The sequence below is a fragment of the Mercenaria mercenaria genome, chromosome 4, assembly GCF_021730395.1.
Source record: "Mercenaria mercenaria strain notata chromosome 4, MADL_Memer_1, whole genome shotgun sequence".
Lineage (NCBI taxonomy): Eukaryota > Metazoa > Mollusca > Bivalvia > Venerida > Veneridae > Mercenaria > Mercenaria mercenaria.
In genome coordinates, this window is record NC_069364.1 from 2,917,698 (window position 1) to 2,929,108 (window position 11,411).

General features: G+C 36.2%; 1 protein-coding gene across 4 annotated transcripts in view; it reads left to right on the forward strand.

Moving 5' to 3' along the window:
* LOC123552608 (WD repeat-containing protein 3-like) overlaps positions 1 to 6,924 on the forward strand; it is a 41,309-nt gene extending 34,385 nt beyond the window's left edge. For all 4 annotated transcript variants that reach the window (XM_053540162.1, XM_053540163.1, XM_053540160.1 and 1 more), the window contains exons 22-25: positions 1,730 to 1,824; positions 5,491 to 5,619; positions 6,268 to 6,361; positions 6,736 to 6,924. In XM_053540162.1, the coding sequence (XP_053396137.1) occupies positions 1,730 to 1,824; positions 5,491 to 5,619; positions 6,268 to 6,361; positions 6,736 to 6,888 (471 nt within the window). In that variant the 3' untranslated portion in view covers positions 6,889 to 6,924. The remainder of the gene's footprint in view (positions 1 to 1,729; positions 1,825 to 5,490; positions 5,620 to 6,267; positions 6,362 to 6,735) is intronic.
* Positions 6,925 to 11,411: the final 4,487 nt, after the last annotated feature.

Consider the following 11,411-nt stretch of genomic DNA (forward strand, 5'->3'; position numbering starts at 1 on the left):
AAGGGAAGACAGTATGTTATTTAAGGCATACCTTGTCCAGTTTCTGTTGTTTTGAAAATTGATTTTCCTTAAACCTCAAACCTCGGATGCTTTTGATATACTTTTGAAGTGGCCTGCATGATTTTTAGCTCACCTGAGCACAAAGTGCTCAAGGTGAGCTTTTGTGATCGCCCTGTGTCCGTCGTCCGTCGTCAACAATTTGACTGTTAACGCTCTAGAGGTCACAATTTTTACCTAATCTTAATTAAACTTGGTCAGAATGTTACCCTCATAAAAATCTTGGACGATTTTGATATTGGGTCATCTGGGGTCAAAAACTAGGTCACCAGGTAAAATCAAAGAAAAAGCTTGTTAACACTCTAGAGGTCACAATTTTGGCCCAATCTAAATGAAACTTGGTCAGAATGTTACCCTAAATAAAATCTTGGATGAGTTCGATATTGTGTTATCTGGGGTCAAAAACTAGGTCACTAGGTCAAATCAAAGGAAAAGCTTGTTAACACTCTAGAGGTCACAATTTTGACCCAATGTTAATGAAACTTGGTCAGAATGTTACCCTCAATAAAATCTTGGACAAGTTTGGTATTGGGTCATCTGGGGTTAAAAACTAGGTCACCAGGTCAAATCAAAGAAAAAGCTTGTTATCACTGTAGAGGTCACAATTTTGGCCCAATCTTAATGAAACTTGGTCAGAATGTTACCCTCAATAAAATCTTGGATGAGTTTGATATTTGGTCATCTGGGATCAAAAACTAGGTCACCAGGTCAAATCAAAGGAAAAGCTTGTTAACACTGTAGAGGCCACATTATGAATGTATCTTCATGAAACTTGGTCAGAATGTTACTCATGGTGATCTTAATGTCCAGTTTGAATCTTGGTCATGTAGGGTAAAAAACTAGGTCACCAGGTCAAATCAAAGAAAAAGCTAGTTAACACTCTAGAGGCCACATTCATGACCATATCTTAATGAAACTTCGTCAAAATGTTAATCTTGATGATCTATAGGTCATGTTCAAATCTGGGTCAGGTGGGGTCAAAAACTAGGTCACTGGGTGAAATCAAAGGAAAAGCTTGTTAACACTCTATAGAGGCCACATTTATGACTATATCTTCATGAAACTTAGAATGTTAACCTTGTTGATCTTTAGGTCAAGTTTGAATCTGGGTCATGTGGGATCAAAAACTAGGTCACCAGATCAAATCAAAGGAAAAGCTTGTTAACACTCTAGAGGCCACATTTTTGACTATATTTTAATGAAACTTAGTCAGAATGTTAATCTTGTTGATCTTTAGGTCAAGTTCGAATCTGAGTCATATGGGGTTAAAAACTAGGTCATCAGGTCAAATCAAAGGAAAAGTTAGTTAACACTCTAGAGGCCACATTTATGACTGTATCTTCATGAAACTTAGTCAGAATGTTAATCTTAATGATCTTTAGGTCAAGTTCGAATCTGAGTCATATGGGTTTAAAAACTAGGTCACCAGGTCAAATCAGAGGAAAAGTTAGTTAACACTTTAGAGGCCACATTTATGACCATATCTTAATGAAACTATCTTGATGATCTTTTGGTCAATAGGTCAGGTGAGCGGTACAGTGCCTTCATGGCCCTCTTGATTTTTGTAGGGGGGAAGTGTGGTTGCAGAATGTAGTCTACAAAAAATAATCTGTCATGGTGTTGGTCTAAAAACTGCAAATTTATATATTAAACAGAAAACTGAACATTTCAGAAACGAGAACCAGAACCCCATCCACTAATGGTTGCCTTCAGTGTGAACACACCTGAAAAATATGTGCAAACAGTAATTAAAAAAGTCAAATCCAGGTATGTTTTATATTTATGTCTCCCCCAGGAGACATATTGTTTTTGCCCTGTCCGTCCGTCCGTCCGTCCCTCCGTCCGTCCGTCCGTATGTACGTCACACTTCATTTCCGAGCAATAACTGGAGAACCATTTGACCTAGAACCTTCAAACTTCATAGGGCTGTAGGGCTGCTGGAGTAGACGACCCCTATTGTTTTTGGGGTCACTCCATCAAAGGTCAAGGTCACAGGGGCCTGAACATTGAAAACCATTTCCGATCAATAACTAGAACCAATTGACCGAGAATGTTGAAACTTCATAGGATGATTAGTCATGAAGAGTAGATGACCCCTATTGTTTTTGGGGTCACTCCGTCAAAGGTCAAGGTCACAGGGGCCTGAACATTGAAAACCATTTCCGATCAATAACTAGAGAACCACTTGACCCAGAATGTTGAAACTTCATAGGATGATTGGTCAGAAAGAATAGACGACCCCTATTGTTTTTGGGGTCACTCCGTCAAAGGTCAAGGTCACAGGGGCCTGAACATTGAAAACCATTTCTGATCAATAACTAGAGAACCACTTGACCCAGAATGTTGAAACTTCATAGGATGATTGTACATGCAAAGTAGATGACCCCTATCAATTTTGGGGTCACTCCATTAAAGGTCAAGGTCACAGGGGCCTGAACATTTCCGGTCGGTAACTTGAGAACCACTTGACCCAGAATGTTGAAACTTAATAGGATATTTGGTCATAAAGAGTAGATGACCCCTAACGATTTTGGGGTCACTCTGTAAAAGGTCAAGGTCACGGGCCAGAACATTGAAAACCATTTCCGGTCAGTAACTTGAGAACCACTTGACCCAGAATGATGAAACTTCATAGGATGATTGGTCATGCAGAGTAGATGAACCCTAACGATTTTAGGGTCACTCTGTTAAAGGTCAAGGCCACAGGGGCCTGAACATGGAAAACCATTTCCAATCAATAACTTGAGAACCTCTCGACCCAGAATGTTGAAACTTCATAGGATGATTGTTCATGCAGAGTAAATGACCCTTATTGTTTTTGGGGTCACTCCGTTAAAGGTCAAGGTCATAGGGGCCTGAACATTGATAACCAGTTCCGATCAATAACTTGAGAACCACTTGACCCAGAATGTTGAAACTTCATAGGGTGATTGAACATGCAGAGTAGATGACCCCTATTGATTTTGGGGTCAGTCTAATAAAGGTCAAGGACACAGTGGCCTGTTCATGTAAAATCATTTTTTGGAAATAACTTGAGAACCACTTGACCTACAATGTTGAAACTTAATAGGATGATTGGACATGCAGAGTAGATGACCCCTATTTATTTTGAGGTCACTTGACCAAAGGTCAAGGTCACAGGAGCCTGAACAGTGACTTGAGAACCACTAGGCCACTAGTGTTGAAATTTAGCGGGATGACTGGACATGCCAATTAAGTAGATGATCCCTATTGCAGCCAACCATCAGTGTCTCTTTGACTTTCGCTCCTGACCCCTATTGACTTCGTGCCTATAGGACTTTGCATTGGGGGAGACATGCGCTTTTTTACAAAAGCATTTTCTAATTCATTCTAGTATCACATGTTATTTTCTGTAAATTTGTATAATTTGTACAAATTAGATGAGGTAAAATGTGGTATAGTTGTTTTGTAACAGGTCTTGTTGGTATGACTCTGGTATGACTCTGGTATGACTCTGAAATCAGCATGCCTTAGATGTGGATGATCACTGTTCCCCATAGCTTTTCACAGAATTGAGATCATAATATATTCATAATAGGATTAAATCATTTTTCTTCTGGTGTTCGTGATTGTGAAAACCGTGGTGGACAACAGACACATTGCTAAATGTGTGCATTAAAGGCAGAGGCTTATACATACTTGACCACCAGAAAAAATAATTCATTCTTTGTATTTCCAAGTAAACATGCTTCAGCTTCGACTTATTTTTACTGATTTGCTGTCTGCAAAAAAAAAAAATTAGAAACCATTTTAAACAGATTATGAAGTAAATGCTCATCAAATTACAAATGATCAAGCTAGGAAAATGAGTATTTACAGGATATGTTTCATCTAGAAATAAGAAAGTTGTCACTACTTATATACGTCTGTTTTAATTGGTTCAAATTGACAGTGTCTGCTTGATTTCCAGAGTAATTTTTCTCAGAACTAAATGTAATTTACACAAAATTTGTATCTCTACAATCTTGGTCAAATTAGATTACCAGCCTGTTTAGATCAATATCTCCAGAGTTATTGCCCTTGAATTAACCACATTGCAAAATTGACAGTCTCAGCACTCTAATCTGAGTAGTTATTTTTCATATGTTCACTAAACTTCATCACAATATTAATGGGCAAAATATCTCTGACAAGTTAAATAACCAACTGGATAGTCCATGTCAGTTTTGAGTCATGGCCCCTGAATCACTATAAAATTATGACAAATCAGTTTCTGATTAATAACTTAAGCTTGAACTTTGTCAGAATGTTTTTAGCATATTTTCTTGACCAAATTCAGTAATGAGCAGGATAGTCTTTGTTGTTAAGGAGTTGTGGCCCTTGAATAAGTTGAACTCTGAAAGTTGACAATCAGTCTGCTCAGTGAGTTGGAGTCAAAAAGTGATTTGCTGTAAACTGCATAATTATTTTGTGACAGTTTGGCACTCTTAATGAAATATTACAGTGTTTCAGTTTAACAAATCAAATTACTTTAATCAATTGATCACAACAACCCATCTCAAAAGTTATCAGGCAGCTGATGTCTTTCTTTTAAAAATTACATTGAGGACTCCTACATATAAACATATTCGACCATCACCCAGATTTTATTTTGGGAAAATCTCAGTTTATTATAGAGAATTCATTCTCAATTTCTGTGGGTAAAATGAAGTTGTCTTACTTGAAATTTGCTAAAACTTGTTTTTTGTGACCTTGGCACCTTTTGTAAAGTTACATCTCTGCAATGTAAGTTAGTCTAAATTGGATAAGACATCTTCAGATATTCAAGTGGCCCTAAAATGTAAACGCAAGGCTTTTAAAGTAGTCAGTATTGACTTTAATAAGGTTTCTGTTTGTGATCGATCATGATAAATTTTATGGTGTAGATGTATGTTATTGCTACATTGATTCAGGTAAACATTTTCACATTTACCAGATATCTCGTTAATATCAGCAGTTGTTACATTGATTCAGGTGCATTCTGTCAAATTTACTGGATATCTAGTAAATGTAAACAATTGTTACATTGATTCAGGTGCATATATCCACATTTACAAGGTATCTAGTTAATATCAGTAGTTATTACATTGATTCAGGTGCATATTGCCACATTTACTAAGTATGGAGTAAATATAACCAATTGTTACATTGATTCAGGTGCATATATCCACATTTACAAGGTATCTAGTTAATATCAGTAGTTATTACATTGATTCAGGTGCACACATCCAGATTTACCAGGTATCTAGTAAATGTAAGTGATTGTTACATTGATTCAGGTGCACCTTGCCACATTTACCAGATATCTAGTAAATGTAAGCGATTGTTACATGAATTAAGGTGCACCTTGCCACAGTTACCAGATATCTAGTAAATGTAACCAATTATTACATTGATTCAGGTGCATGTTGCCTCATTTGTTTTGTATTTAAGTGAGTTAGAAGAAGCACTGTTAGTACTACCGTTCCAGTATGTGATAGACTTACTGAAACTGCTAGATGAGTTCATCACTAATGGTTGGGATATTGAACTGAATTGTAGATGCCTGTTCTTTCTACTTAGGTAAGTGTGCTTAGTTTATGCATGACATTTGCTAAACTGCAAGGGTTGTAGGTTTTATAATGGAATATTTGAACATGATTTTTGGTCCAATCTTTTTGCTGTTCTAAATGACATTGTTTCTTAACTTGTCTCAAAAGAAACATGATTTAAAGAAAGTGAAATATTGGAGTTTAGATTAAAACAATCTATTGCATATGCTGCTGAAAGGGAACCATCATCATGCAGAAGGCAGTATTTTACGTTTCATAGCAATTCAGAAATGTAACATTTTTCCATAAAGTAAACCATAATATTCACACATTTATCTGTGAAATAAGTAACGCGCTGGCAGTGTGCTTGACATAGTTGTCACAATGGCGGTTCAGTTTATGTGCATGCATCTGTGAGGGTGTCTGTCCGGATTTGTTTGTCCGGACCGTAACTTTGACATGCATGTTTAACTCTATCAGACAAAATGTCATGTGCAAACTCCAGGTTCCTATCTCAAAGGTCAAGGTCACAGTTTGGGGTCAAAGGGCGGGCTCGACATGTTGCCCGTGGGCATCTATTGTTTAGCATGTTTCTAAGATGGATATAGAAATTTATATGATGAAAAGAGTAAAAGATACACAAGTTTAATTTCAGTTGTATATTGTATGACTTTTCCAGAGTACATCATGGTCAGATAACAGCGTGCCAAGAATTACTGCCAGTGGTTGATAGATTACGAAAGATTACTGTAGAGAAACTGACTACTCTTAGGGTATGTATCTGTTAGTGCTACAAAGGACTTTGAAACATAAATGATCCCAACAGAAATGATCGTGAACTGTTTTTATGCATTCCTTTAATGTCATGCCAGTCTGCTGTAAAACTTCATAGGATGATTGTCTGTGGTTACTAGTTGACCCTAAATGTTTATGTCAGTAGCTTTAAAGTCAGTGTTACAGTGTTATGATCATAAACTGGAAAACGATTAGGCTTGTTGATGTACAGTAGACGATCTTTGTGAAGGTCACAGAATGCTTAGTACAAAAAATAACATGAAAAGCTGTCTTGGGGCGGGGAAGTCATATTTGTTTAACAAACAGCTCTTCCTTTATTTAGATTGTATGGCATTCGTTTTAAATTTTTCAGGACCGTGTGGGATTCAACCTGACAGGACTTCAGTTTCTTCAGCGTGACATTGAACAATCCGAGGAAACAATGTTTTTCATGGATGCAACAGATAGATTTAAAGAAAAGAAGAAGAAAAAGAAGAAAAAGGCTATACTGACAATTAAAACTTAATGTATCAAAATGTTTAACAATAAAGCTAAAATGCAACGACTTGTGTTTCTGACATGAAGCAGTATGTAAGGAAAACCCGTTTGGGAGTGAAACATCTTTGTTAGGCATGAAATGTTTTAGAAAATACTGTGAATTTTTTTTAGAAGCATAACCACTTCTTGACTTAAGTTATGTAAGATTATTATGCCCCATTCGATGAAGAGGGGCAATATTGCTTTTCACCCATCGGTCGAGTCATCAGTCCTTCTGTCGGTAGAGTAAACAATTCCATCCCAATAAGATGAGAATCACTTGACTCAGAACATAACTTGGTAGCATGGTTTAATATATGAAGTGGTAGAAAACTATTGTTTTGGGTCAGTAAGTCAAAGGTGCCTGAACCTTGTAAACGGTTTCTTCTGAATAACTTGAGAACCAATTGATTGAAAAACTTTACGGCTTTTGAAGTAGATGACCCAACTGTTTCTGGGGTCAGTAGGTCAAAGGTCACGGTAAAAAGGAATCTGAAACATGAAAACGGTCTCCATTCAATACTTTTAGACTCACTAGACACGGAACCTTCAAACTTGATAGCTTGATTTGCTTACGAAATAGATGAACCCCATTGATTTTGGGTCAGTAGGTCGAAGGTTAAGTTCACAGGGGCCTGAATCTTGAAAACCATTTCAGGTCTTAACTTGAGAACCATTTGACTCGGTATTTTTAAACAATAGCAACATGGGACTTATGAAGAAGATTATCCTTAATGTCTTGTAGGTTAGTAGGTCAGGGTCACATGGATCACGAAACTGAAAATGGGACAACTCAGCATGGAGGTGCTTGCAACAGCTCTTGTTGATGTTTGAAACTGATAAAAGTCAGATTAAACTTGCATTCCCTCAAAGACGAGATATGAAAACTCAACAAACACGTGCCTGAATATATTTTTACTACAAAAAGCATTACCTTGAAATGTTCAACACAGACACATCTGCGCTGTCCGTTCGTCCGTTAGCAATTTCGTGTCCGCTCTGTAACTCTTGAACCCCTTGAAAGATTTCAAAGAAACCTGACACAAATGTTCACCAAAGGCAGACGACATGCAGAGCGCTTGTTTCGGATGAATAACTTCAAGGTCAAGGTCACACTTGGGGGTCAAAGGTCATATGAGTGTGTTTGGTGTCCGCTCTGTAACTCTTGAACTGCTTGAAGGATTTCAAAGAAACTTGGCACAAATGTTCACCACACTGAGACGACGTGCAGAGCGCTTGTTTCGGATGACTAGCTTCAAGGTCAAGGTCACACTTAGGAGTGAAAGGTCATATATGACTTTGCTGTGTCCGCTCTTGAACTGCTTGAAGGATTTCAAAGAAACTTGGCACAAATGTTCATCACACTAAGACGACGTGCAAAACGCTTGTTTCGGATGACTAGCTTCAAGGTCAAGGTCACACTTAGGAGTGAAAGGTCATATATGACTTTTCTGTGTCTGCTCTGTAACTCTTGAACTGCTTGAAGGATTTCAAAAAAACTTGGTACAAATGTTCACCACACTGAGGCGACATGCAGAGCACATGATTTGGATGACTCGCTTCAAGGTCAAGGTCACACTTAAGGGTCAAAGGTCATATATGATTTGCTTTGTGTATATTGCTCTGCATTGCAGTGCTCTTGTTTTTATTTGGCAGATCCCTTTATTGTTCTCTTACAATATTTTTTTTGTATTACTTCCCTTTTTTGTTACTATAAATAGCTTATTTTGAAACTTTTTTATTATTGGCCGTAGGGAAAAACCGAGACCACTTTTCTGTGGTACAACATGGATGGTACATCCAATTTTTAGATGTATTTTGACATAACTTTACCTGATAAGAATTTTTTTGGAATTTCTTCTTTTTGATGTTCCTGTCTTTTGGGCTTCAACAGTCAAGTTTAAATTTTGATCCCATCCTCTGGTGTAACCCTTTGGGCGTATATTGCCCCGCTTGGCGGCACTCTTGTTTTTATTTTGAGTGTGCAGATTAGTGTAGTCATTTTCTTTGATGGTTAACCACTGCATGGCACAAGTTGAACGATCAAAACCTAGCAACCGAGTCCGTTATACAAGTATTACAATTAAGGATCAAACATATCAATATATGAAATACAGCTGTTATTTTTGCAGGTAAAATTTAAAATTTGTATTCTACGGCTTTTGCACTGGATTCATATTTTGTTTTCCTTTTAAGTCGTCATCCATTATGTTTAAAAAGTGTTGTGCATTTAGATATGATTTTCTGTAGATGGAATTGGCTAGCACTTTGCATTCTCCTCGCATTGTATATTTTTATTATGTGCTTATAGTGATAGCTTCAGAACCATAGCGTTGAACATTTTGTTTCTATACAATTTAGCTACTTATTTCATGATACATGAAGCGACAGGCCACTCTTACTGACATATACGTTTTAAATCTAGGTCACTTCTCATCATGGTTAAAACAAGATGCCAAACAGAATAGGTGTTCATGTTTTACAAATAAAATATGTTATTTCCTTAATGTATAAAAACGGTGAGCATGAACGACTGAACTTGAAACGGATCAACTTGTTAAGTGTAAATTATAAGTTTTGGCAAAATGTTTGTCTACTCATTTAAAGCCCGTATTACCTTACCTAATTCGCACCGGTTAGACGGTTGTAATGTAGAGGGAAGAACATAAAGGAGGCAAACTGAAGTTAAATCAATCGATTGAATGGAATAGGATCGACCTCTGTCTAGATAGGTTTGGTTTCAGCACCAAGTTAAGAGGTGGTGATCAAATGTTACTTAAGCACTCAATGGTTTCTATTCAAACAAATGGCTTTTCTGTAAGGTATTTTACATATCAAGATCAATCCAACAAGGATGTCCATATGCTCATTTTCTTTACATAATACAAGCAGAATCAATGACTTGTAAAATGAGGAATATCAGACAAATCTCGGTGATCCACTGAATATCGTAGTCGAAAAAATGAATCATCAGTTCGTTGATGCTACCCAAAAATTTGCTGAGACCTCATGATTAAAGTTTTATGGAAAGCTTAAGGCCTCTGGTGCTAAGTTCAATAAATGAGAGAATTTCGGGGCGTTGTATCGGTAATTTGATAAATGAAAACCAGAAATACATTGAAATGAATTGGACAAAAAGTTATGTTAAAACTCTTGAAATCTGCCATGGTTATAACATCGACAATGAAGATATTTGAAGAAAGAAAGGAAATAAGTTAAAGTCGTGTCTTTAAATTTGGAAGTCAAGCAAATGAACTATAAAAGGAAAAGTTCTCCTCGTTAAAACTTTAGTATTCTTCACGTCTGTGTAGAAATTAAAGAAATACCTGAAAAAAAATGTGCAATTAATAACGTAGTTTTTAAGCGATAAGAACAGATCGTTAGTTTCGAGAAATACATTACCCGTGTTGGTCTTAATTTACTCAATTTAAAGACTTGTCGTTTGGTTTACACATTAGCGTGATATTTAACAATCTGAAGTCGGATGCATAATACTGATACACTATTTTATGAGTTTTATGAAATCTGCCATGGTTATAACAATGAATATATTTGGAGAAAGAAAGTAAATAAGTTAAAGTCGTTTGGAAGTCAAGAAAAAAATTAACAATATAAGGAAAATTTCTCCTCATTAAAACTTCAGTCTTGACTCTTCACGTCTATGTAGAAACTGAAGAAATACCTGAGAAAAATGCGCAATTAATAGTCTTTAAGAAATACATAACAAAGAAATAAAGAAGGTGATGGTCTTAGTTACCTAATTTAAAGACTTGTCTTTTGGTTTACATATTAACGTGATATATAACAATCTGAAGTCGGATGCATAATACTGATAAATTATTTTTTGATGAGTTTGAAGAGAGAAAAGCAGATTTCGGCATCAAACTCTTGTATCCAGGTTCTTTTCCTTATACAAAATGCATGTCTAAGTACCCCAGTTATCCGTTTGATGTTCAAGCACTTGGTCACTGGTGCGAGCTTCTGAAGTGCGTCGAACCCGACACTGTCGAAGACGTGCTAAAATAAATCTTTCAGAAATTATGAGACATTTTTTCAAGGCAAAACTCTGTATTGTACGTAGACTTCAAGAAGCAATATTACCTCATTTAATTATATTTGGAATTTCTACACAAAATATTTTTTCTCTCCTCTCTCCGATAGTGAAATATTCAATAAATTAGATGCTTCAACAAACTGTTGCAGTTGTAATATCCGAATGTGCTTTATGGACCTTTATGTACGAGTTTCATGAACGATAACATGTCTAGATGTAATTCTGTTAGTATGTTTCATACTTACACTGAATTTTTGTACATGTTCATTTCTTTAACTGTTTTATTGTTTTAATATTTTTACTGAAAAAAGAAAACACTGTATAATATTTATTACATCTATTACAAAATTAAAGTATCCTTTCTAAAGGCAATTTAGATAATTTACCGTTCAGATATAGTTTACTTATTTGATATTGCAACTTTCCAGTAGCCTAATGGACATTTTGCTGTCCTTGAA